The sequence below is a fragment of the Heptranchias perlo genome, chromosome 32, assembly GCF_035084215.1.
Source record: "Heptranchias perlo isolate sHepPer1 chromosome 32, sHepPer1.hap1, whole genome shotgun sequence".
Taxonomy (NCBI): Eukaryota; Metazoa; Chordata; class Chondrichthyes; order Hexanchiformes; family Hexanchidae; genus Heptranchias; species Heptranchias perlo.
This window is the reverse complement of record NC_090356.1, coordinates 19224123-19252047: the sequence shown is the minus strand read 5'-3', so window position 1 is coordinate 19252047 and position 27925 is coordinate 19224123. Positions and strand designations below refer to the sequence as shown.

The 27925-nt window shown below is 43.0% G+C and overlaps 1 protein-coding gene across 4 annotated transcripts; it reads right to left on the bottom strand.

Annotated features, from left to right (window-relative positions):
• Positions 1–282: 282 nt before the first annotated feature.
• LOC137301129 (protein-arginine deiminase type-2-like) lies at positions 283–27925 on the bottom strand. Of its 4 annotated transcripts, none has more exons than XM_067970565.1 (17): positions 27903–27925; positions 26863–26973; positions 18082–18262; positions 15899–15971; positions 15143–15204; positions 13813–13930; positions 12967–13095; positions 11709–11866; positions 10170–10273; positions 9150–9261; positions 7961–8068; positions 6641–6786; positions 3868–4015; positions 3058–3151; positions 2091–2167; positions 1843–1974; positions 283–593 (listed from the first exon to the last, which is right to left on the bottom strand). In XM_067970565.1, the coding sequence occupies exons 2-17, from the start codon at positions 26952–26954 to the stop codon at positions 360–362; spliced, it is 1968 nt and encodes a 655-aa protein (XP_067826666.1). In that variant the 5' UTR covers positions 26955–26973; positions 27903–27925; the 3' UTR covers positions 283–359. The 4 variants fall into 4 exon arrangements, with proteins under 4 accessions (XP_067826666.1, XP_067826664.1, XP_067826663.1 ...); XM_067970563.1 differs by having other exon boundaries at positions 26863–27043; positions 27903–27918; XM_067970562.1 differs by having other exon boundaries at positions 26863–27043; positions 27823–27912.

Here is a 27925-nt window from a genome sequence, read left to right as displayed (position 1 = left end):
ACGCAACCTTGAGAAGGTAAATGCAATAATATTTGTAGAAGTAATGTGATCAGGCATCACATGATCAGATGTCTTTGTCAGAATGTCATATGATCAAACCTCCAGGAATGCCTCCAACCAGAGTTGACCCAAAGTCCTGGATCAGTTACCAACAACAGTGAGACACATTGTTTTGGGAAATTTAAGTAACTGAGCACAGATGTTAGGTTCAGATTATGGGACCCGCGATGTTTGAATGGCACAGGTTGCATATCATTGTGTGGGTATTTCTAGACACTAGTCTTTTGTCGGTAGGTTGCATTTTATTAAGGCTACATAAAATACATTAAAAACTAAAAACGCTTTGTTGCTTGTGGTAATTACATCTCCATATTCCACCATTTCAAAGAAAATGACTTCCGACGAACATTGGAGCCGCAGTGAACTTCTCCACTCAACAAATGGTAAGCAGCAAAGTCATCGATGAAGTTACAATCCAGGCCAAGTGGTTCTAGTGCTGAGCGCACTGCAGATTCCAGTGGACATTTTCCATTTATCAGAGGACCGAACGGCTTTGGAATGCCCAGGTGTTGGCCGAGGACTATCATGTTCACCTAAAGGAACGTAGACAGAGTCCTATTACTCTGGGTTTATGGCACATTTATAGTACCACACTGTAGCAGTGGTTGGGTTCCAAGGCACTCGGGAACTGCAACACAGTCAGTTTGTATTGCTGGGTCAATCCAAGGAGCACTGCCAGCAACCACAAAACAGCATGTTCACAAACTTCAGAAACCACAGTTATTCAAAAGTCACATTCTCAACTACGTTCCTGTCTCTGCTACGTTGCTAATGTCAGAGAAAGGTTGTTAGATGCTGGCACTGCAAAAACAGAATGGAGGCCAGAAAACCCCTTCTGAAGACGCAGAGATAGACCATCTGAGGTGGGTCACCATGCTACTTAATTTACGTTAGAACTCCTGCTGCTGAAGTCTGCACTGCCTCACAAGCTTTGCTATAATATAAACACAGCAATAAAAATCATCTTTACCCTTCTACTGTCACAAAGCAGTCTGCCGGTTTATTAGGTTTTCAGCAGTGAGGGCCTGAGAGTGATGGCTGAGGGCCAGCTATTGAACGTGTGGACCTTACTCTGATAAGAGATCATTCAGCCTTGGGCTGGGCTTCAATGCCTCCCACAACCTGCTGACGCTCAGAGTCGAGGCACATCTATGTAAAATAGCCACTTGGATGAGGTACCAGAAGATTGCTGGCAAAACAGTGGATACTGAGCAGGTATGGGAAAGGGAGAGGGTTAGGATGGAGGAGCAAAGGCAAGGTCAAAGAAAAGTGTTTTGAAGAGACTTCTGAAAGCAGAAAGAGAGGTGGTAACAAAGGGAATTGGGCAGAAGCTCCAGAGAGCAGGAGTGTAGTGACTGAATGAGCAGCCACCAATCATGGAGTGGAAGGGCTGGAGGACAAGGAGAAGCCCAGTGTTAGAGGAGTGGAGGATGTCTGTGAGGTGCAAAACAGGACGAGTTCGGTAAGATAAGGTGGGAAAGACCTGAATACATTTGAAAGCAAGGGTGAGTATTTTAAAATAAACTTACTGGAGCACAGGGAGCCAGTGAAACTTGGAGAGGATGCAAATGAATGGAGTGTGGGTCATAGTGCATTTGAGGCGCAGGCTGAACATTTTTCAATGCGTTGAAGCTTGTGGTGGTTGAAATAGGGAGGCTGCCTGGGAGACAACTGGAAATGTTGAGCCACAAGGTGATGAAAGAATGGACTGGGGTTTCAGCAGTGGAGGGGGAGAGGTAAAGAGCTCCCGTCTCTTTTCAACACCCTCCAGCTTTTACTCACCATGTCTGGAAACAATGATTTTGCTTGTCTATACTCCTGATCCAACGTAAACATCACAGGAATATCAATAATATCTTCTTCATCCAATCTCAATTCCTTCTTTAGAACGTCTCGGTTCCAATCAATGCATTGCTGAGAAAGAGAGATCAGAAAGAATAAAGGAAGCGAAAGAAAGAAAATGAACAACAGTTATATAGAATTTCACACAAAGTATGATTAAATTTAATCTTATTGTCCCACTGCCTCACCTGCACATAAGCGTTTTCTTCAAGCAGGATTTTATTGCTAAGGAGTTCGTTAATTTTGAATGATTGCGTGTTTTGACCTGATTGAAAAATACAAAGCAACGTTACTGTTCTTATTCAGCTAGCACCTTGAATACCTCCTCAATAACTCTGCAGTGAGGCTGATCAGACATACAGTTGCACCCATTGGTAATCTGCCACCCGCCCTTTGCATTCTTGAAACCTATCCCCTCCTCCCCCCCCATCCCCCTTAGGGGCATCTGTACATTTTTAAAGAATATGTTTATTCTTTACACTTGGTTATTCCCGCCAATCCCAACATTATTCTCCTTGGGCTCTGCACATAAAAGTCATAGATTTCACAACTGCAGTTCATGCAGAAGACAACTGTAGGGGTATTTACTAATACCTAATCATATGAAAACTCTTCTAGCAACTCGTTCACACTCTTGGACAAGACACAAGATAAATAATTGCAATCTCACCTCTAGCTTCCAACCTTCTCCCAATTTTCTTGCTAGTTCTGTGATTAGTGCTACTCTGAACTTTCCTCTCTTGTTCCTTCCAAGCCTTAAACATTCTACATGCTCTTCACTCTCCCTGCATCCTTACTGTGTTGAAATCAAGCCTGATCACATTGTCTCCTACTTTAGCTCTTTCCCAGGATCTTAAAACTGTGGAACTCTTCACCTCTTAGTCCTAGTTAATTAGGTGTCACCTAATCGCCTTTGTCAAGAATGCATGGTCATGTACAGAAATGGTTACTATGGCTCATATGGTCAACAACAAAGATACAGGAAATTTGTGTTCATTTTCCTAGTGCTGCACCAGAAGAGAACATACTTCTTTGTATGGCAGACATTCTGCCACGTTAAATTGTGTAAACAGCACCAGCTCTGTGTGAAAGAACTGGGTTTGATGCATGCACCACTGCCTACCACTGAAGTGGCATAGCTGGTCAGAATCACACCTTCAAACATCTGGGCTTCCCCATGACCCTCTTGTTGGAGCTTCTTGAACAACTTGCAACAGGCATCAGGACTGACCAGAACAAGCCGAAAGCCCTGCAGGAACAAAGGTGAAGTTATATCAGAATCAAACAGTCATGATTCACTTAGTAAGATAAGAAAGAAAAGAAAGAACTTGCATTTATATAGCACCTCGCAAGGCCTCAGGACATCTCTATGTGCTTTACAGCCAAAGAAGTATTTTTGAAGTGTAGTCACTGTTATAATTTAGGGAAATGTGGCAGCCAGTGTGCACACAGTAAGGTCCCACAAACAGCAATGAGATAACAACAACTTGCATTTATATAGCACCTTTAACGTAGTAAAACATACCAAGCTGCTTCACAGGAGAGAACAAACATCGAGCCACATAAGGAGATATTTTGGCAGGTAACCAAAAGCTTGGTCAAAGAGGTAGGTTTTAAGGAGCATCCTAAAGGAGGAGGGAAGAGGTGGAGAGGTTTAGTGAGGGAATTCCAGAGCTTTGGGCCTAGGCAGCTGAAGGCACGGCTGCCAATGGTGGAGCAATTAAAATCAGGGATGCGCAAGAGGCCAGAATTGGAGGAGCGCAGATAATGACCAATTAGTGATGTTGGTTGAGGGATAAATATTGGTCAGGAGACCGGGAAGAACTCCTCTGCTCTTCTTTGAAATAGTGCCATGGGATTTTTTACGTCCACCTGAGGAGCCAGGCAGGGCCTCGGTCTAACATCTCCAGCATGAAAAACGGCATCTCCGACAGTGCAGCACTCCCTCCCGATATGATTGATTACCTTTTTGTCTGGGGCCGGAACGAAGGTCATGAACTCATCCACGTGACCCACTGCCAACCAGTCAGAGAAGAGCTCAACAGGAGACTGGACTTGTTGAGCATACAGGAAATCCCGAATGACTTTTGCCATGTTTCTCCCCTTGGAAGTGCTATAGTAATTTTTTTAAAAAATTTTTACACCCATTAACAATTTCCAAAATCTTCATTTAAACTGACACTACCCCCCCCCCCCCCCCCCCCCAATGTGGTGCTGACAGAGCTCACTAGGCTAGAGCCCTGGACAAATGCCAAGCAAACGCAGAAGTCACAATCACCTGGGGGCCTAAAATTCCTCGGCCTAGGAGAGGGCGGGAGGGGGGGGCACATTGCCAGTGCAATCAGAGTTGGGGGGGGCCAGAATTTCAGGCGGGACCTGGTTCTACAGGATCTGTGCCCTTTTTGTTTCTGTCAACAAATTCATGCCAGTTCCTCCTCTAGTGCCATCAATGCTAAGTACGCCTGCATGATGCAAGAGGACTTGCATGCCCATTGCAGATCCTGACCGAGATGGGGCCCATAAATATATCAAATGCTAGTTTCCTAATGGCAATCGGTTGAGCAATTATCACTACAAAAGCAGCAACTTTAAGTGACTTGATTTTTAAAAAACCTTTTGGCGCACCTTGGTCAGAAAACTGGTCCATCAATGTTGTAGCAAAGTGCTACATAGAATTTATAGAACAGAAACAGTACCAACTAGTCAATGCCGGTGTTTATGTTCCACACGAGCCTCCTCCCACCCTACTTCATCTAAACCTATTTGTATATCTTTCCATTCTTTTCTCCCTCATGTATTTATCTAGCTTCTTCTTAAAGGCACCTATGCTATTTACCTCAACTACCCCTTGTGGTAGCAAGTTCCACTAACCATTCTCTGGGTAAAGAAGTTTCTCCTGAATTCCTTATTGAATTTATTAGTGACTATCTTATATTTATGGCCCCTAGTTTTGAATACGCCCACAAATGGAAACATCGTCTCTACGTTTACCCTATCGAACTCTTTCATAATTTTAAAGACCTCTATTAGATCACCCTTCAGCCTTCTCTTTTCTAGAGAAAAGAGCCCCAGCCTGTTCAGTCTTTCCTGATAGTTATAACCCCCTCAGTTCTAGTATCATCTTTGCAAATCTTATTGCATCTTCTCCAGTGCCTCAATATCCTTTTTGTAATATGGAGACCAGAACTGAACACAGTACTCTAAATGTGGTCTAACCAAGGTTCTATATAAGTTTAACATAACTTCCCTGCTTTTCAATTCCATTCCTCTAAAAATGAACCCCAGTGCTTTGTTTGCATTTTTTTATGGTCTTGTTAACTTGCATTGCTACTTTTATTGATTTGCGAATGTGTACCCCTAGATCCCCTTTGCTCCTCTACCCCATTTAGACTCTTAGTTTCCAAGGAGTACGTGACCTCCTTATTCCTCCTACCAAAATGCACCACCTCACACTTACCTATATTGAAATTCATTTGCCATTTATGCGTCCATTTGGCAAATTTATTAACGTCTTCCTGTATTTTGTAGCAGTCTTCCTCAGTATTACCTATACGCCCCCCAATTTGGTGTCATCTGCAAATTTTGCTGCAGTGAGATTCTTGCCCCCTATGCCACAGATGGCACAGTTGCCCACCCCAATATGCAAATTACCCTGACCCAGGAATTTGGAACTGGCACAGGTCCAGGGGCGTGGAAGATTGACAGCCAGAAATCACACCCTGCCATGCTTCTGATGGCCCATTGCAACAACTGTCCACAGATAACATATACAATCCCATACTAATAGACATTTCACTGTGACACAACTCGAATTAATTGAACGGTTCTGTGCGCATTTAACCACCATCATATGACCAATTTACTTCTTCCTTGCACCAATCCCTCTATACAAGCAACCAACTAAGGGGGGAGAGATTCAAAAGGGTCCAGAGGGGCAATTTTTTCACTCAAAGGGTGGTGAGTGTCTGGAACGAGCTGCCAGAGGCAGTAGTAGAGGCGGGTACAATTTTGTCTTTTAAAAAGCATTTGGACAGTTACATGGGTAAGATGGGTACAGAGGGATATGGGCCAAGTGCAGGCAATTGGGACTAGCTTAGTGGTATAAACTGGGCGACATGGACATGTTGGGCCGAAGGGCCTGTTTCCATGTTGTAAACTTCTATGCTTCTATGATTCTAAGCAACCAACTAGAGGTAGGAAAACAAGTCTGGCTTTCACCTGCTGAGAGTTTCTGTTGTGACCTGTGCCCTTATTATTCTGGCTGTGCTTTGTCCGGCAGTTGGTCCAGGTAGATGGGTTCTGGTTCCCTGTGACCACTTCTGCACTGGAGACTAGGCACTCTGAAGTCCAGGTGTCTTTGTTTCCTTGGTTTTTTACATTTCACATCCTGAAGTAACCTGAACCATGGAAGGGTCTTGATGTTGAGGATGCTTCAAGGAAGTCAGCAGTTCTACAGCAACATTTCTAATTTCAGGTGTGACTAGAAATTGAGAAACTAGGCTCTGAAACCCAGAGCAACTCCACTTCTCTCTGCTCGTGAGCTTCAGGAGCCAATGGTTTCCCGGGTCACTGGCTTTGTGGAAAATCTGGCGGGGGGGGGGGGGGGGGGGGGCAAAATTTGAAACTAGAGCAATGAAGCTTATGGGGATCAGATGTAGCTCCTTTTATTTAAGAAAATGGGATTGTTTTCAAAATGCAAACCCTTAAACACCCCGCCCTCAAAATAAAATAACTTTACCTGGGAAAAGCGCTTCCAATGATAATCCTTCCCATTGGATATTTTTTTCCATTCACAGTCACTGGAGGGCTGACCTCCAGATTCCCAAAGGAGTCCAGGCTGTTGACCTCATCAGTTGTTCTGGTTACATGTCCAAAATCTGGGCCCTGGATAAATAAACAATGGTAGAAAAGATGGGATTCAAGTTGCCGATGTTTAGAAAATTAGCTCACTAATGATAGGGTTTTATATTCATCTAGGTTTGATAGTTACAGACTGAAAGTTGATAAGCCTGTTACCTTCTCAACTACATGGCTATTAGCCTCGGTGCAGCCTGTCACTCAATCCACCTGTTTCAGCATGGTCTCAGGAGAGCAAGTTATTCCGTTACATTGATAAGCCCTGAAATTCCTGGGTCTGGCAGGGTACTACTGGGCATATGCTGGGCAGAGGGGCGAGGCTGGAATTTGGGGCACCACCTTGTTCCACCAACTGTCCAACCCTTTCTCCCCACGATGAGAAATTGTGATAGGGGATGTGAGCACTTCTTGTGACCGCCCATTCCATCCTGATATCAGAAGAGGCGAGCTGACAGAATGTCATCACACACCTTACGTGAACCCCACAGAAAGCACATCTCTGTAATGAGGGTGTACTTGCAATATGAACATGGACAGGGGGGCCATAATGTCAGTTTCCTAACATCAATGGATCACTCTTGCCATTTGAAAAATGACATTCAAAATCTATACTTTTCTAGACCTTCTGACCATCTTCAACCAGAATGTCCTGACCTCCCAAAAGAGCAGCAAGATGTTGCTCCAAATTTCCAGACCCCACTGGACGGATGCCCAAAGAAGGCTATAAATGGCAAAGATGCCTGCCCCTTATATGTAAATGACCTCATCTTTGGGATTTGGGATGGGATCAAGTCCAAGACTTACTGGTCCCATCCCACTGCACTCCAACCTAGGGCTGTTTCAATATTCTCCAGCATTTGAAGTGGAAAATCTGATTAACCGATAGTACTGTAATAATTTCTCCTCCGAACTTGCTTCTTTTGTTCCTCCCTATCTTCAAATATGCCATTCTAAATCCTCTTCTGTTCCTGGAATCTGCACAAAACTCATTGCATGGTTTCCTACTCTAACCTATTCTTTCACAGGACCATAAAGCTGCAGAACTCTTCCCTTCCTTCTACAGTGAGCTGACCATCATCTAAACATGACTTCCTGATTTACCCTGTCTTCTCTCCCACATTTTTTACCCTTGGCGATGCCCTTCACTATGGGCCTTGACTTTCACCTTAAATTCTCAATAATAAAAACAATTCTATCTCACCAGGATTTTTTGGTAGGGAAAGTTCTTCAGTCCACGATCTCGAGGGGAGTCCAACACAACAGGAAAGTACTTGTGTGGAGCCTCTATGTAACCAAATTCAATTTCATCCTGTAAGGAAGAAATAAAGATTGAAGTAAAAGAAAATGCAGAGTGACATAATGTGACATGGCATGAAAGAAGAGGCAAGCAAACTCAAGGGATAGAATGCAAAGAAAAAAAGAGAGTAGACAGAGTGAGGAATGAGTAAAAGTGGAAAATTGTGAATGAGAAAGAACCAGAGATCATAAAATCAACAAGTACTGGACAAAAAGATTTCACATTTTAGGAGAGTGAAGCTGCAACAAAATACCTGTCTCTGTAATCTGTGCTATTGGTGGTATCTTGAAGAAATTGTTTTATTTTCATAAATGATTTGATTAGGTGGCAAATCACAGGATGCCTGTACTTGATGCGTGAGTGTTCATTGTTGCATATATTAGCAGATGATAGCAAGGGGAAGGTTGTCTTCAGTACTGTTCCCACAGTAACTGTGCTCATGGTTATCTGGGAATGTGTGTTAGAGATTGACAAGACTGCTTGGGGATTGATAGTGACATGTGGAAGTGAGGTTATTCCTTCTGCTAGCTCTTGGTTTGTTAGATCTTCGGAGGAGGTATGACCTCTGCCTGACAAAGAGGGGAATAGTAGGGAGTGCAGAATCATGAAGTGTCTAAAGGGCTCCCAAAGAGGCCACAATATATAATTCTCTATAAGAAAGTCTTGATGGAAGAAAAGTTCTTCCGGTTAGAACCTCATTATACTGGACTTTCACTTAATGAATCTAAAGAACTGGATACACCTTGGGCAAAAAATAGTTATATTCTTTTTAACTGGCAACAGTTGAGTTGTCTATCTTTACTGTCAAAGTTGTCAAACTTCATCAGAGTTGAAGTTAGATCAACAGAAACCCAACAGGAAGGACTGAGAAACTTAATGCCACATGATATGGCCTAGGTATTGATGAGTTCACCACCAAATTTGATTTAAAAATGTGGACCCAGATGAACCAACGTTTGATTGATTTTGTTTGGAGAGTTTTCAGTCCAGAATATTGAACAATCTCTGATCCAAAAGGAATTTAATTACATCCAAGCTGGTACATGCCCTCACTGTTACTGCAGACTGGAATTTTAGGAATAAATTGTTTTACCTGTATCCAGCGATCATTGCGATTCATATACTCGGGACAAATTGTTAGCTTGCACTTGGTCTTTGCCACCACAGCCTTGAATTCCTTCAGGAATTTTTCATTATTTGCTACACTAAGGAAATAAAACAAGGTTACCCGTAAATGTGTAAGCATTGTTCCTCTTATTAACTGATAATATTCCAACCCTGGTCCAATATCATTTAATTTTTTTAAATCTTTTTGGGTGAGATGTATGGTCCCCAGGATGTACCAGGTTGGCACTGGAAAATGGAACATTTTTCCCAACTCAGCCACCCAATATTGACAAAGAAGCAGTCCCAGGTCAAGTAGAAGAAGACCAGAAGCAGCACAGGGCTTCTTTTATACTGCCCCAACAATCTGCCTCAGCCTCAGACTCACACCACTGTGAGTGTTTCACTACCACCCTTCACCAGCCATCCTGTGGTCGCCCTGAGTGAGATTGCCAATTTTGTGCTAAATTAGGGGCAGTTGTGTAATGTCGGCCATGAGAAACTGGGTTAAGACTGCCCAAACTCATTTCACTGGGACCCAGTAGAGTGGAGATTTTCATCCCATCAACCTGGGCTGGATTTGAGGCCAGGTCCCAGAAATGAAATGTCAATGTCCTAACTCACTATATACCCAGTCCTTCATATGTCATATTTTGCAACTTCACCTGCCAATAATGGTGCCAGTCAGCAGGGGTGAGAAAACATTGGCACTAACATAGCAAGATATGAGCTCCATATGGAAAAACTCAGTTAAAAAGATAATTGTAGGTATATTCATCACTAGGACAAATAGTGGGGTTTGAGTGATTGCTCAATTTTCCTGTGCTTCCCTCGTGCACATTACAATATCATTCAACACTTTGCATTTCAGCCTTGTCATACACTCCCAACCACCTGTTACTTTCCAAATAGCACAATATAGTTATCTTAATCTGATGTTAATGTCAATTGGAGTCAGTGCTGTATCCAGCAAGAACACCAGTTGGTGTTTTAAGCAACAGGTTCTTACCTGCACACAAACACTTCCTCAGGAGCCAGAGTATTCGGAGTCATAATCCATGGAGCCATACGAAATACGACTTGGTCTGTAAAAACAGGAGCCTCTCCTACAGTCTGGAAAGAGTGTTCGAAAATGTTAAAACAGTAATAACAGAATAGTTCTTATTTGACATGACTCACATCTCTGGGCTGGGAGGCCAAGTGTGTGTCATACGGACTTGAGTTCATATGATGCAAGTGCTTCCTGGGGGCAGTATGGGTGGGAGCTGAGGACCCCTTGGAGTGCAGTGTTGGAAGGCTGGAATGTAAAAGCTCTTGCTATGAGATCAAGTTTCATCAAAACAGGCACAGGAACAAGCCGTTTGGCCCAACTGGTCTATGCTGGCGTTTATGCTCCGCAATAGCCTCCTCTCTCCCTACTTCATCTAACCCTATCATGAAACCCTTCTATTCCTTTCTCCCTCACATGCTTATCTAGCTTCCCCTTAAATGCATCTATGCAATTTGCCTCATTTACTCCTTGTGGTAGCACGTTCCATGTTCTAACTACTCTTTGGGTAAAGAAGTTTCTCCTGAATTCCCTATTGGATTTATTAGCGACTATTTTATATTTATGACCTCTAGTTTTGGACTCCTCCACAAGTGGAAACATTTTCTTTACGTCTACTCTATCAAATCCTTTCATTATCTTAAAGACCTCTATCAAGTCAACCCTCAGCCTTCTCTTCTCAAGAGAAAAGAGCCCCGGCCTGTTCAGCCTTTCCTGATAAGGATATCCTCTCAGTTCTGGTATCATCCTTGTGAATCTTTTTTGCACCCTCTCCAATGCCTCTATATCCTTTCTGTAATATGGAGACCAGAACTGTGCACAGTACTCCAAGTGTGGTCTAACCAAGGTTCTATACAAGTTTAACATAACTTCTTTGCTTTTCAATTTGGCCATTTAGGATTGTTGGCTATTAATGGTACTCAATAGGGCTCCCCCAGTGGCTCATTGGGTAAGTGCTCTACCAGATGTGGTACTGAGCCTCACACACCCTGACTTGTGCTGAGTTAGCTGATCTCAGCCAGGCTGGTAGGTTTGGAAAAATCAGCCCGGTTCGCACTCCTAGGGGTAGAAATCCATCTCGGGCGGTAGCACTAAATGGGCGCTATCACCTTGGCCGCCCAGTGTACAGCCCGCTTGATATTCAGTTCTACTGAAGTGAATGGGACTGAATATCGGGCGGGGAGTAGAACCAGTAGGGAGTAGAACGGGCGGCAGAGGCAATACCGCCCGTTTTGTGCCACTGCCCGAGACAGATTTCTCCCCCACAGTCTCTAATCAGTGACTTCTGCTGGAAACTGTGTGGTCAGGATTGAGCTCAGCTATTCTAGTCACCCCTGTCAAATAGCCTGATGGCACTCATTATCTAGGCTCACAAATGAATCATGGCCACTAGGATAATGTACTGGAGGGCAACACCCATCATGATTCCACGCCTTCAGGGGAGGTAGGGAGAAAATTGGGAGAGGGAGGGGGAGAAAGGAATTTAGATAGAACTTTTACCATTGATTCTAGTAGGCTGAGGTTGATGGTCACCAAGCCATCAAAATCCTTATCTGGAAACTTGAGCCCTTCGACGAAAAAGTCGTATTCTTTCTTCCTAAACATGTAATTAGTGACAAAGGACAGTTTCTGGTGTCCCAGGACATGCACCAATCGCACTGTGGGATTCAGGATAAAAGAAATATAACACAATGATTCTGGGACTTGTTTGAATTAGAGAATTTGCAATAAACACTCACCTTCCCACCCCCATCCTAGTGGCACTCATGCCTCTGCTTTGGCATGAGAGAATCATGCAGTAAATATCCATGGCCACAGGAGCTCGTGACTGGCGCTTAGATGGGGGAGTCTGGTCTGCACTGACCTCCATCCATGAATGTAGACATGTACTGATGGCCCCAAAAGGCCACTGTCCCTGTCAAACACAATGGTTGATATCTATGCTCCTAATAGCATTCCCTTCCTTTCTTTTAATAGAGTCAGAATAGAAAACATCACTGAATCCCACCTCGATTAGCATTCCACTGTCAGTAGGCTCGTAAATAGAGGCCCAGAGAATCGTGGAGCAGTGGGTCTGTACTATGGGTGTATTATGAGTTGAAGGACAAATTTGGCATACACAACTCAGAGGTGCATTTGAGGTACAATGGATTTATGATTTGAACTTTAGGTACCAGTAAAGAGAACTATGAGGAAATCATTGAAAAGTGATCTCTCAAATGCGGCCATATAAATGCACACACACTTTCAGCCATAAATGTCTTTCTAAAAGATTCCTATAAGCAGTTTTGTTTGTCATTCTGTGTTATACGGAATTAATTTCCTAGAAGAAAAAGCAAAGCATTGCTTGTGCATGGGGTGTGGGGAAGATTCTATCAATCATTCACTGTGGGCTTGAGCTCTGGAGTGGTTTCCGAACTGGGACGCAAAATTAAAACAAGTAGAAAGTTTGGTGTTAGTGTGGACCATTCTGTTTTTGAATGTCATATCCCAGACGCACTGGCACCGTTTGCTGTTCACATCCATTCTTGAACTGCCTGATGCCATTTTTGATAATTACACTGAGCCCCACTTGTATTTTTCAATTTATATTTCGTGTTATTCATGTGTTGCTTCCGATTCCACGGTGTATTTGTCTGTGCCAGCTAATTCTGCAGTCGCTCATGATCAGCTCTTGAACAATTAGTTGTTTAAAACACAGTTTCATGTCCTGGTACAAGTCTGACAGATGGGTAGACAGACAGATAAATGGACTCACCTCCTTCTTTCAGAAAGACCCGTACTTTGTACCTATCAGAGGCTGAAATGTAGAGCTGGAGTTTGTGGCCATATTGCAGAAACCGTGGTCCTTCTGTTCTTAAAACCATACGAGACATGTCCTTCTGATCTAAAACAAAAACAGAGATTTTTTTTCTTCTCCCCACCTCTCCTGAAAGTGCTGAGTCTATTACATGTATCAAAAAAAAATTTCTAACCGCTAATCTCACTTATAGTGCATTCATTTTAACCCATGTCCACCAGTTCTGTGCTGAAATAGCCTCTATTTTCTGCATCAGTCAGCATAATAAAAATTTGGACCATGTTTTCCCTTCAATGTGCCAATACAACAAATGAAAAGAGTAGGATCTGGTTCCAGTACCATGTACTCTTTCTGTGTCTGTGTGGGGATCCAATGGGACTACTAGATTCAGCACCATGTGCCATTACAGGGAAGTTACAGTACTATTGGCTGGCTGGGTATTTTGGCTTGAGATGGCACAGTGCTGAACCTACAAGTTCCATTTGAAGGAAAAACTAGAGCCCCCCACCCTGAACATGTCCCAACTTGATACATCTCCAAACACAATTTGAACCTCTGTGTGTCCTTGTTCCATGGCACTAAAGCTCAGTGCCACTGCACTATCACAATTCTAAGAAAGCTGGATGTGACACTAATAACTGGAAATTCTTCCCAATGTTGCATTTATCCCATAAGCAAGGTCATGTCCCCATTATGTAAATGTTTATATATGTGAGACATGGAGGAATTTCTATCATTATTGTTCGGGCTGTCACAGAAACCACAGTGAGTACAAATATGTGCACTGCGCATAATTTACGTTACCTGAAAGACTGTTCACCAAATTATCAGTGTTGTCAGGTTTAGAAGAAAATGCTTCATCCTTGTCACAGTTCACAAGAAGAACAGCACCATGTCCATTTGGACCCCATGTCCAAGAAGCCTTGTAAAGGAAATAAAGATCTAGTTACAGTTTAATTCAGACTCCTGTTTTGCAATCCCATGAAAGGTGTGAGATATTTTGACCACTTCTTCGGGTATCCCTGTGGGGCTCACTATCCCTGGGTGAAAAGGTGGAAAATCTCTACTGATCACTGCCTCTAAGAGTGCAACAGCACCCTCTCTCCATGTGCAAGTCTGAACAGTGATGTAAAAACACTAGGATCAGTACCCCAACAAATATTTATCAAGGCATCAGACCCCTCTCACCTTAACTCATCAAGGAACCATCTGGGGATTACTACCCAGCCTATGCCTGAGTGAATGATGCCTAAATTTGGCCTGCCTTCCCCTGGGATGATGATGTTGGCTCCTTGGATCCTCCGGTTCTGGGTAAATTTACCTTAAGGGTTGTTCACAGTACCCAGATTAGCTGGCTTAAAGCTCACCTCCCTTGACCTCAGGAAAACTTGTACACCTAAGTGATACACTTATGTCTACTTATAACTGGCACACATAACCGTACAATCTGACTTACATTAGGTAAAGACTGCTAAAGAACCAGAACTAAAAAAAATAAGAAGCAAGTGCAAGCTGTGTCAAACACCCTCTTATATATCCTTGATTTTCAAAGAAACCACCATCCATCAAATTGACAAATCTGAATGGCACATGTGTCAGATGAGCCCACTTTTGTTTGGTGTCAATCGCCTCAAACAGCCATGTCATTACCCCTGATGACCTCAGGTGACTCGAGCTGTAGAATCCAGACAGGTCAAATGGCAAATTCATTCCCTTAACTTCCAAGTCTCCACATAACAATGAACTTTGCACTTGTTCAATTAGGGAGCCACACACTTATCTCTCCTACCAAGCTATCTCCAGGCCTGTGGCCTATGCGACCACAGGTTGGAAATTGGGGAAACACGGCTGCCCCTTTGATGCCCTAGGCCCACTTGATGCCATATTCAAGTGGGCCTGTAAATGAGTGAGTAGTCCACCCACTGAAACAGGTGTAAGGCTGCTTCACTATGCAAATCGGGGTCCTACGCTGGTTGTACGACACCGATACAAAATTCATGTACAAGTGGGCAGAGCTTGCACCACACAAGCTCCACCTAGTTCTACCAGGTCTTGAGCGGAGCAGGTGGAAGGACTTTGTACATGAATGTGTTTTGGGAAAAAATTACTCCAGAATTTCAGTTTTTCTGATCACCTTATTTGGATGATTCTCTTCAACTTTACCATCACGATCTGCATCCACATCAAGGGATATGCCTGCAGAAGAAAGGATACAAAGGCTAAGGAAACTTCTCTTGGCCTGTAGACCTTTATCGACTCTTCCATTGTTCCAGTTCTCCAATATATAGCATTACAATACAGCATTGTCATCTTGAGCAACCATTTAAAAATACACCAACCATTACAAAAGAGAGACTTGCAGTTCTTTATCATCTTATCATGTCTCTGCGAAAGATCTCAAAGCACTTCACGCAATTTAATTTTAAAGTGTAGTCGCTATTGTGCAGCCAATTTGCGCACAGCAGGATCCCACAAACAGCAATTAGAAGAATGAACAGTGGTGGTGTTGGTTGAGGGAAGAATGTTGGTCAGGACACCGAGAAAACTTCCTGCTCTTCTTCAAACAGTGCCATGGGATTTTTAACGGTCACCTGAACAGGCAGTCGGGGCCTCAGTTTAACATCCCATCCAAAGGGCCACATCCCCTCAGTACGGTATTGAAGTATCAGCTTACAATGTGTATTCAAGTTTTGGAGTGAACCAACCAACAACATTATTGAGGCAAATGTACTCTCTTGGATTTTTTTCTTCTATGCCGTGCTGTAACAGAAGATTCTAATATAATAAAAAGGACTAAGGATTAAAGCTTTCAAATGCTTGCTATTATATTTCCATGAGCATGGGTAATAAACCATGCAATATCCATTTAACCTTTGTATGAGACACTTACTGACAGCTGTAAGCTGCAGGTTCATCTTGTCAATAGGGTGGTCAGACTTATCTCCATAAAATGTAACTATAACCTACAGGAAGAGAGTGAACACAGGATTAAGAACCAAGGATAAAATGATTCGTACAATCAAGTTTTGAACAAGAGGTGAGTATATGTAATGGTGTAAATGCTATGTGATGCATAAGAATTCACTGTGCTTATATACATGCAGACAGGGGTACACACGCACGTACACGCAGGTTGTGAGGGCATCATGCTTGCTGCTTTCAACTCTGCCTTGGCATATTCTGTAACTGAACTTGCACTGACTTTTGCCCATCTTCCTCTAACTTGAAAAGGCATCAATATAACAGGCATAGGAACAGGAGTAAGCCATTCAACTGCCTTGAGTCTGTTCTGCCATTTAATTAGATCATGGCTGATCTGTACCTCATCTCCGTTTACCCGCCTTTGCTCCATATCCCTTGATATTCTTACCTGTCAAAAATCTATCAACCTTAGACTTGAAAATTTCAATTGACCCAGCATACACTGCCTTTTGGGGGACAGAGTTTCAGATTTCCACTACCCTATGTGTGAAAAAGTGCTTCCCGATTTCACTCCTAAATAGCCTTGCTCAAATTTTTAAGATTATGCCTCCTTGTTCTAGATTCCCATTCCATAGGCAATAGTTTCTCTGTATCAACCCTACCAAATCCCTTTTCCATTTTAAAGACCTCGATTAGATCACCCCTCAACCTTCTAAACTCAAGGGAACACTAGGCATGTTTATACAACTTGTCCTCACACTTTAAGCCCTAGTGAATCTGTGCTGGGGTATCTTCCTTGAGGTTTGATGCCCAAAACTGAATGCAATACCCAGATGGGCTCTGATAACTGAAGCATCTCACTTTTGTATTCCAATCCCCTTTGAGACAAAGGCCAACATTCCATTAGCCTTTTTAGTTATGTTTTGCACCTGTGCACTTGCTTTTAGTGATCTCTGCAAATGGACAACCAAATCCTTTTGCTCCTCCACAGTTCCTAGTTTTTCACCAATAAGAAAATATTCGAATTTGTCTTTCTCGGAGCTAAAGTGGATGACCTCGCACTTCCCCACATTGAACTCCATCTGCCATAGTTTTGCCCATTGACTTAGTCTGCCTCTGAATATAAAAGAATAGAGCTTTCATTCTTCATCTGCTGAGTACTCTAAAATATTTAAAAGACCATGCTCTAAGTGACTCAATTAAGAACCAATATTTAATTAGTATCTATAGATTTATAAACTGTAGACAAATAAGTAATTATTTCTAAGTTCATATTTTCAAAATGTAAACTTATTGTATTAATTATTTAATCACTACATAACAAATAAATTATATACAATATTAAACTAAACACAATATAATTGTATAAACTCGACACTACCAGAGAGAGGAAGAATTAGGCAATACCAGCCAACTGGAAAAACAATTACAAGAATCACATGCAATTTTATTTTTATATGTGAGCAACACCACAGGACATCTAGTACTATATAATAAATTTACCTTTAAAAGGCCTCAGCAAAATTCTTGCCGGCTGAGAATTAGCATGAGTCCTATTGAGGCCTTTTGAAAGGCCCCAAGCCCTACCTAGACCAAGTTAATGGATCCTGGAGGGGATTGATTACCTTTTCCTGTCAGTACAATAGCTTTTCTGGGAACCAAAGACCATTAAATATTTTATCTTCATCCCAATAGGGCTTTGGGGCCCCTGAGGCAAAAAGCTATGAGCGCACCAGGGTGGGTGTGCCCAGTCTAGTCATGCAAATCACCCCGTCCCTGCAATTTGAGACGGGGTGTCTGCCTATCATTGTGGAGGCTCGTGCTGGCGGAGCAAGACCCCAGAAATTTCAGGGCCACAGACTTTGGCATCTGGTTTTCATTTCAGAAATTTCTGAACTGCCCACTCAAAAACCTCACGCTCTTTGTTCCCCAACTGCTGCCCCACCATAACCTCAAAGCATGATGCAGTAATAAAAAGACTGTTCAGCAACTCCATAGAAGTGTCGAGAACAAACAATGAAGCAAGAGAACAATAAGACTCCGAGTGAAAAGGGTTGAAGTACAAGAAGAAACTCCAGTTACACCAGAAATACTTCGAATGTGCAAGTAGAGTCAATCACAAAAACAAAAGAAAAGTAAATTGTGTGTTACCTTGTTGTCATTGACATCACTGCTCGTTTTTTCCAATGTGACCAGGAGCACAGTCCTTTTATTGAGAACCCATTTAGTTGCATTTTCAGCTACCGGGGTTATACACTGTTGATGTAAAATGGAACATTTGACACCAGGGCTGAAGCGGATTTCAAATGACTGGGATCCTGGAGGCGATGGCCTAGAAAAAGAGACAGTTTCATTGATGTACTAGATTGATTTTAAAAAATGAATTAGTGCCCTTTAACAATGTGCCCATTATAGCACAGTGACACTCAGCTTCAACTTACTCATTTAAGTATTAGCTTGGCTCAGTGGTAGCCTCCGAGTCTGAAGGGTATGATTTCCAGCATAACTCTAGGATTCTACACATAATCTAGGCTGACCAGTGTGTTTGTTGTGTTTGTTCTTGGGATGAGAGAGTTGCTGGAAAGCTTCATTTTTCTTACTCATCCCTAGTTGCCCTGAAAAGGTGGTGGTGGGCATTGTCGTTGAACCACTGCAGTCCTTGTGGTGATGGTTCTGGCCCTTGCCCCAGTGACCGTGTTAGGTAGGGAATTCCACAATTTTTGAATCAGCGACAATGAATGAACAGTGGTATATGTCCAAGGCAGGATGGTGTGTGACTTGGAGAAGAACTTGGAGGTGATGGTGTTCCCATGATCTTGCTGCTGTTCTTCTTCTTGGTGGTAAAGGTTGCAGGGCTGGGAGATGATGTTAAAGTAAGCTTGGTGAGTTGCTACAGTTCATTGTGCAGATAGTACATACTGCAGCCACAGTGTGCTAGTGGTAGGGCACGGATACTGAGTCCAGTGACAGGGATACCAATCAAGTGACTGCTTTGTCCTGAATGGTGTCAAGCTTCTTGAATATTGTAGCAGCTGTACCCACCCAGGCAAATGGTGAGTCATACACTTGATCTGAGCCTTGTCAATGGTGAATCATTGAGGTTTCATGTGATAAGACACTCATCACAGAGTGTCCAACCAGTGTTCTGCTTTTGCAGCCATGTAGTCAATATGGCTGGTCCAATTAAGCTTCTGGTCAATGATAACCCCCACCAAGAATGTTGATGGTGATGGTGATGATGGTGCCGGTGAAGGTCAGATGAAGGTGCTTGGGCTGTTTTTTGTTGAAGATGGTCATTATCTGGCACTTATGTGGCATGAATGTTGCCTATCACTTGTCAGCTCAAGCTTGGAAGTTGTCCAGGTCCTGCTGTAAGCTGGCATGGACTGCTTCACTACCAGAGGAACAAAAAGCAAAAAATGACAAATGCTAGAAATCTGAAACAAAAAACAGAAAATGCAGGAAACATTCAGCAGGTCAGTGTGCATCTCTGGAGAAAACAGGCAAGTTAATGTTGCAGGTATAAACCCTTCTGATCAGGGTCTACACCTGAAATGTTAACTTGTCAGTTCTCACCACAGATACACACTGACCTGCTGAGTGTTTCCAACAGTTTCTGTTTTTGTTTCACTGTCAGAGGAGCTGTGAGTGGAGCTAAACCCTGTAGAAATGGCTCCACTCTTGAACTTATGATGGAGAGAAGGGCATTGATGAAACAGCTGAAGATGGTTGGGCCAAGGACACTTCCCTGAGGAGCTCCTGCAGCAATGTCCTGGGGCTGAGATGATTGGCACCCAGTAACCGCAATCACCTTTGTATCAAGTATGACTTTAGCCACTGGATGTTTTCCCTTTGACCCCATTGACCTCAGTTTTGCTAGGGATCATTGGTGCTGCACTGGGTCAAATACTGCCTTGGTGTTTAGGACAGATTCTCTCACCTCTCCTCTAGCATTCAGCTCTTGCATCCATACCTGGATCAAGGCTGTGACAAGATCTGGAGCCAGACTGAGCATTAGTGACCAGGTTATGGGTGAGTAGCTGTCACTTGATGATACTGTTGATAACTCCTTCCATCACTTTGCTTATGATTGGAAGGAAGCTGATAGGGCGGTAATTCACCGGGTAGATTTTTCCTGCTTTCCGTGGATAGGACATACCTGCACAATTTTCCATGTTATTGGGTAGATCCCAGTGTCATAGCTGCACTGGATTAGCTTGGTTGGGGTGGGGTGGGGATATCTAGTTCTGATCCACAGACTTTCAGCACTACATCTGGGATGCTATCAAGGCCCACAACCTTCACTATGTCCATTGCACTCAGCCGCTTCTTAACGTCACAGTGAGTGAACCAAGTTGGCTGGACACTGCCATCTATGATGGTAGGGACTTCGGGAGGGTGGGGGGGTCACCTGGAATCATCCACTCAGCACTTTCAGCTGAAGACATTGGCAAACACTTCAGTTTTGTCTCTTGCAATGCTGAGCTCGGCTCAGCCATAGCTGAGGATGGAGATGTTTGTGGAGGCTCCTTCTCCAGTCAGTTATGTAATTGTCCACCATCATTCTCGATCGGATGTGGTAGGACTACAGAGCTTTGCTCTGATCCATTGGTTGTGGAGCAGCTTTGCTTATAGCTTGGTGCTTTTTGTGTTTGGCATGCACGTAGCCCTGTGCTGTAGCTTCACTAAGTTCATGCCTCATTCTAAGGTATGCGTGGTGCTGCTCCTGGCATACCCTTCTACAATCCCCATTGAACAAGGGCTGGTCTCCCAGCTTGATGGTGATTGACAGAGCACAGTATTGTTGGAAGTGCCTTCTTTTGGGTAAGACACTAAACCAAGGACCTGTCCCATCTGTGTTTTGTAAAAGATCCTGTGACACTCTTGAAGAAGAAGAGTTTTAGACAGCATTCATCCTTCAACCAACAAGAATAGATTAACTGGTTGTTCATCTCCTTGCTGTTTGTGTGATCTTGCTATGTACAAATTGGCTACTGCATCTGTCTACAAAACAAGTGACTATGCTTCAGAAGTAATTCATTGGCTGTGCAATGCTTTGAAACATCCTGAGGGTGTGAAAGGTGCTATCTAAATTCAAGTTCTTCTTTTTGTTCCTTACTCTATCAGAGTGATCCCAATCCCTGTCCCTGTGATCCTTAGGCCTCCACTGACTCTAACAAATTAAATTTTACGCAAATTATAGGTACAAGTGGAGCTAAAGCCTTATGTTATTTCCTAAAACCAATCAAAATCCTGATCCAGTTCAGTCCTGTATTATCTTACCTATAGACTAAGGCTTTAAAACATATAATTGTGGCCTCTAGTGTTTCATGAGGTATTTCATCAGGTAATAGGATACTCTATAGTTATCTCCAGTGCTACAGGGCACTCATGTTTTCTTCATTTTCTCAGAGATTTTCTCACGCCCAACAAGATACCTACTGCCAAGTTTATGCCACAGGCAAAGAGTGATTTGTATTTCCCATTCAAAAAGAATAAACCAGGTAGTCATAGTTGGTCTAATGTTAATTGCAGGTGTTTGCCTGCAATTAACGTTAGACTCTTAGAATCCATAATTCAAGATAAAATTAAAAAGCATTTAGAAATATTAGGTTTAATTGAGGACAGCCAGCATGGATTTGTTAAAGGAAAGTTGTTTTTGACACATTCAAGAGTTTTTTGAAGAAGTGACTGATTGGATAGATAAGGGAAATGCAGTAGATGTACTGTATATGGGTTTTCAGAAGACGTTCAATAAGATGTTCCACAAGAGGATTGTTTTCAGGCATATGTTATAAGAAGGAATGTAGCAGCATGGATAGAATGTTGGTTGACGGACACAAAACAAAGAGTTTAGGTAAATGGGTATTGTTCAGATTGAAGAAGTGGTAGAAGTGGTGTACCCCATGATTATTGCTGGGTCCAATTTTGTTCTTGGTATATAGAGGTGATTTGGACTTGGGCATAGGGAGCACAATCTTGAAATTTTCTGAGGATACAAAAGTAGGGGGGTTGCCAAATTATGAGGAGCACTGTAAAAGACTTCAGGAAGACATTGAGAGGTTAATTGAATGAGCAGACAGGTGCAATTTAATGTAGATAGTGTGAGGCAATACATCTTGGGAGGAGAAACAAGAATTGGGAGTGTACACTCAATGGAAAGACACTGAAAGGTGCGAACAGAGAGACATAGGAGGTCAGATACCTAATTCCCTGAAAGTGAAAGGTAAAGCCATAGAAAAGGCCAATAGTATCTTGGCTTTTATAGATAGTAGCATAGGAGTAGAGAAATAATGATAAATTTGAATAAATCATTGATTAGGCAGAGTACAGTTTTGGGAACCCCATTATAGAAAATACATTAAAGCCGTAGAGAGCATACAGAGAAGATTCATCAGATGATGCCAGAGACTGGAAACTAGTTATGAGGAGGGACTTGAGATGCTGGGACTATTTCCATCGGAACAAAGAATGCTAATGGGAGAATTAATAGAGTTTTCTAAAAAAAAATTATGGAGGGTTTTAATAGCATGAATAGAGAAAAATTACATCCTCTGGTTGGGGAGCAGTGATGAGCGATCATCAGTTTGTTTGTTACTAAGAGAGTGAAGAAAGAGGTTAGGAGAAATTCTTTACACAGAGGGTTGTTGGAGCACAGAAATCTTTGCCACAGGGAATGGTTGAGGCAAAGACTATTGCATCTTTTAAGGGGAAAATGGAAAAAATATTTTTATGGGGATAGTGTGGGGGGAGGGCAGTAGCATTATTTTTGGAATTCTCTAGCAAAGAGCTGGCACAGATACGATGTGCTGAATGGCCTCCTTCCATGCTCTAAGCTTTATAATTCTATAATAAAAACAGAAAATGCTGGGAGAAGCTCAGCAAGTCGGGCAGCATCTGTGGAGAAAGAAACAGAGTTAACGTTTTAGGTCGAAGGCCTTTCGTCAGAACTGGAAATGGGAGCAGTGGTTATGATCTGAAGTTATTGAAATCAATGTTGAGTCCGGAAGGTTGTAAAGTGCCTAAACGAAATATGAGGTGCTGTTCCTCGAGCTTACATTGAGCTTCATTGGAATAGTGTAAGAGGCCGAGGACAGAGAGGTCAGAGTAGGAGTGGGAAGGGGAATTATAATGGCAAGTGACCGGCAGGTCAGGGTCACATTTGCGGACAGAGCGGAGGTGTTCAGCAAAGTGGTCACCCAGTCTGCGTTTGGTCTCCCCAATGTAGAGGAGATGCATTGTGTGTAGTGAATACAGTATAGTAAATTGAAAGACGGACAAGTAAACCGCTGTTTCACTTGGAAGGAGTGTTTGGGGCCCTGGACGGTGGGAAGGGAGGAGGTGAAGGGGCAGGTGTTGCATTTCCTGCGCTCGCACGGGAAGGTGCCGTGGGGAGGAGAGTGGGTGTTGGGGGTGATGGAAGAGAGGACTAGGGTGTCGCGGAGGGAGCGGTCCCTTTGGAATGCTGAAAAGGGGGGAGGGGAAGATGTGTTTGGTGGGGGGATCGCACTGGAGGTGGCGGAAATGGAGGAGGATGATACATTGAACGTGGAGGCTAGTGGGGTGGAAGGTGAGGACAAGGGGGAGCCCTATCATGGTTCTGGGAGGGAGGGGAAGGGGTGACGGCAGAAGTGCGGGAAATAGAACTGTCACGGTCGAGGGCCCTGTCAACTACAGTGAAGGGGAATCCACAGTTGAGGAAAAAGGATGACATATCGGAAGCACTGTTGCGGAAGGTGGTATCGTCAGAACAGATGTGACAGAGACAGAGAAACTGGGAGAAGGGAATAGAATCTTTACAGGAAGCGGGGTGCTAGGAAGTGTAATCAAGGTAGCTGTGGGAGTCGGTGGGCTTATAATAGAAATTGGTTGACAGCCAATCCCCAGAAATGGAGATAGAGAAGTTGAGGAAGGGAAGGGAAGAGACGGAGATGGACCATTTGAAGGCAAGGGAAGGGTGGAAATTGGAAGCAAAGTTGATGAAATTTTCCATACAGGTTCCCATAGCGACACCTTTTATTTGGAGGAAGTGAGTGGAGTCAAAGGAGAAGTTGTTCAACATAAGAACAAGTTCAGCCAGGCAAAGGAGGTGGTGGTGGATGGGGACTGATTGGGCCTCCGTTCACGGAAGAAGCGGAGGGCCCGCAGGCCATCCTGGTGGAGGATGGAGGGGAACTGGTAGAGGAACTGGACGTCCATGGCCAATATTTATCCCTTAACCAACATCACTAAAAAAGGTTATCTGGTCATTATTACATTGCTGTTGTGGGATCTTGGCGCAAATTGGCTGCCGTGCTTCCTACATTACAACAGTGACCATATTTTAAAAGTATTTAATTGACTTTAAAACGCTTTGGGACGTCCTACAGCCTTGAAAGGCGTTATATAAATGCATGTTCTCTCTCTCTCTCTCTCTCTGGAACACAGCCTTGGTATAACATAAATCTTGACATATGGCTAGTTCCCAAAGACAGCAATGTAGAGATACTACTTATCTACAACAGAGAGAGGATCTACTGTATATTTTGGAGGAAAAAAAGCAAATAAGTGCTTCTGCGAGTGTTCTTCAGCGTTGATTCCAATTAACATTGGACCGCCCTTCAGCCAGTTTTGCTTATTCATCCTTTTAAACAAGTACTTCAGTCCATTTAATGATTGACCGACCAGAAACTAACCACAATTGTGATTAAAGTTAAATTACAGACAGCAACTAGTTAAAGTTAGAACATTCCTTCCACAGCTAACAATAATCCAGTTATATTTCAAACATACTAGAAGATCCACTTTAAAACATGTCTGTGCTGTGTGCATTGAATGAAATGTTATTGAGTCATAGCTTCCTGTTCCAGTTCATTAGTTTGCCGCTGTGACTAGGGCCACCGTGATAACCACACACTGTGCGACATGTAGCTGCGCATGCACACACGCAGCGGGGCCCGCAACCAAAATCCGGTTCGAGCGTGCGCAATTGTATCACGCATGAGGACTGTACTCATATGCAAATTCCTGCATTAGCCTGGCCCTCATCCAATTAAAGTTCCATGTCATCATCATAAGATAGTTGATTTGAGGTGTAATTGTCTCACCAAAATCTCAGAATAAATGAGCATAGGACACACAGGCCAACCAAATGATAAGGCAGTGGGGATCAGAATCTTCAACTAGGAGGCCAGAACTCTCCACATCTCTAATCTCATCTTGACACATAAGGGGGCGATTTTAACCCTACCTGCCCGGTGACTTATTCGCTGATTTCCCGTGATCTTGATTTTAAACTGCTCTCCCAAGGCAGGGTCTCTCTTTAAATATGCAGATCAGGGTCTGATGATGTCATCGGGCCCTGACTGCTATTTTAACTCTGGCCTGAGTACGGAAGCTTTCCCACCAGGTGAAGAGGATCCAGGACCAGAAAGGCTGTTGAAGATAAGTTTATTTTTACTTTCCTTGTGGGGCTGGAAAGAGCAGGAATGTTCTTCGCAGTGTAAAAAGCCATTGTCCCACAATTTGCTGGAGTGGGGCATCTCGCGGCGTGCCCCATTAGTTAGACTTTTTCCCTCACCCTTCAGCTCGAACATTTTTTGTGCCACAAATTGCTGGAAGTGCAAGCTGATAATGGGGCATCCGGGACCTTAGTGAATGACGGGACCAACAGTCTATCTCCTTAACCAATTAGATTTAAGGATAGAGAAAGAAACAGGAAATAGAGTCAAATTAGGTACAGAAAGAGAAATAGAGGGAAAGAAAGATTTGATTAAGAGAAAGAGAAAAAAAGAGACAGAAAGGAATTTTAAAATTATGAGTAGAGTAGAATGGGCCTATACTCTCTGGAGTTCTGAAGAATAAGAGGTGAACTCATTGAAGCATATAAGATTCTGAGAGGGGCTTGACAACGTAGATGCTGAGAAGCTGTTTCCCCTGGCTGGAGAGTCTAGAACTAGGGGGCATAGTCTCAGGATAAGGGGTCGGCCATTTAAGACTGAGATGAGGAGGAATTTTTTCACTCACAGTGTTGTGAATCTTTGGAATTCTCTACCCAGAGAACTGTGGATGCTCGGTCGTTGAACATATTCAAGGCTGAGATAGATAGATTTTTGGACTCTAGGGGAATCAAGGGATATGGGGATCGGGCAGGAAAGTGGAGTTGAGGTCGAAGATCAGCCATAATCTTATTGAATGGCGGAGCAGGCTCAAAGGGCCGTATGGCCTACTCCTGCTCCCATTTCTTATGTTCTTATGTCATTAAGTGCCAGCCCTATCTTTCTGCGGCCAGTTTAATTCGTTTTAATTGCGCAAATGCAGCAATTTCATGAAACCCATGGGGAGGTTGAGGGCGAGCTGCCATTTTTGCGAGGCCAACAGCGGAGTGACGCAAATCGTCCAGCAACTGGTGGCGATTCGCAACTCACGGCTTATCTCTTCCTTGGCACGAGTTGCTGGGTTAGTTACACACTACTAACGGCATGTGTTGTGAACTCGCCGTTATTGTCCCACCAAATTCTGGGCCATTATTTCTGCTCTCGAGCCTTCTTAGTAATCATTGCCAACTCTCTCAACGTCCCTTTTCAAACTTGAAATGTTTATTGCTAATGAACCAAAATTGCTTTTGATTCTATAATGCTATGATGATAACTCCTTATCTAATTAACTGAGGTGATGTTCAACTGAGGTTTTTTTTTTAAATTCAGGTATTTAATTGATTATCCTATCCTCTCTTTGACTCTTACTGGAGTATGGTTCCACGGTATCCCTCCTGTACCTTCCCCAAAAGTCCATGTGTGAGCCTAGACAGTATCTTGATAGGATATTAGAATATGGGAGGCATCACAACCAACTCTGGCCCTGTTTACGAACTGAGCCATCAAAAGAACACCAGGCCACATTTTTATCTTAATTTCAGGAGAGAACATCAGATGAATTAATTTTCTGACTTACTTATAAACATCGATGCTGAGTTCAGTTCCCAACACATAATTCACTTGGGTGGATTTCCCACACTCCAGACGCACAGTCCTTTTCTTGGACATAGTGATGGTTTACAGCACTCTGCAGGGTAAGAGTCAGTGTTTCAGCTCAGGTATCAGCCCAGAGTCACCCAGTCTCTCTCTTCGCCTGTCTTCAAGAAACATTTGTAATTTAATGTAATCAGCAGCTCTCCTCATCTCTTACTCTCTCTTTACACCTATCTGCAATATTAATACAGTTTAAGAGTTCATAATTTAATAAGCTACTTGAATGCCATTTGCTTTTGTACAGTAATAGACCTGTTAATAGTAAAGCACCAGTGAAGAGGAAACTATCCCATTTAGCAGGTGCTCCCATGGAGTAAACACCCTATTACTGTTTTAAATCCATCAGAAATTAATCTGTTTTAGAGGAAATAGCCTCAATTAATTCAACAATTGATTGGAACCATAGTGTTTACTCTCCTCAATGTACAAACACAAATCATAGTATCATAGTAGGTACAGCACAGGAGGATGCCCACCTTGCCTGTGCCAGCTCTTTGAAAGAGCTATCCAATTAGTCCCATTCCTGTGCTCTTTTCCCATAGCCCTGTAAATATTTTCCCTTCAATTATTTATCCAATTCCCTTTTGAAAGTTACTATTGAATCTGCTTCCACCACCCTTTCAGGCAGTGCATTCCAGATCATAATAAATCTCACTTTTTATTTGTTCACCTAAAACTCACAGTTAATGGTTAATCCGGAAACTTAACCCACTGAGCTGCCTTGTTTCTTGTACTCCAGCCTCGGTTTGCTTTCAGTGTCAGTCTACTCTGCACCTGGCTGAAATGCTGCCAGCTGTTCAATGCTAAAAACAAAGCTTGGTCCATTATCATTTACCCCTCACCTCTACACACAATATTTCATGAGATTCTTACAAAAACAAACCTGTTGAACCCAAAGTAACCACCATCTTATTCTTTCCAAACTGTTTCACGTAATCGCTCTCTCACAAAGGTTAAGCATACCTGTGTAACTGTAGACTGTGGCA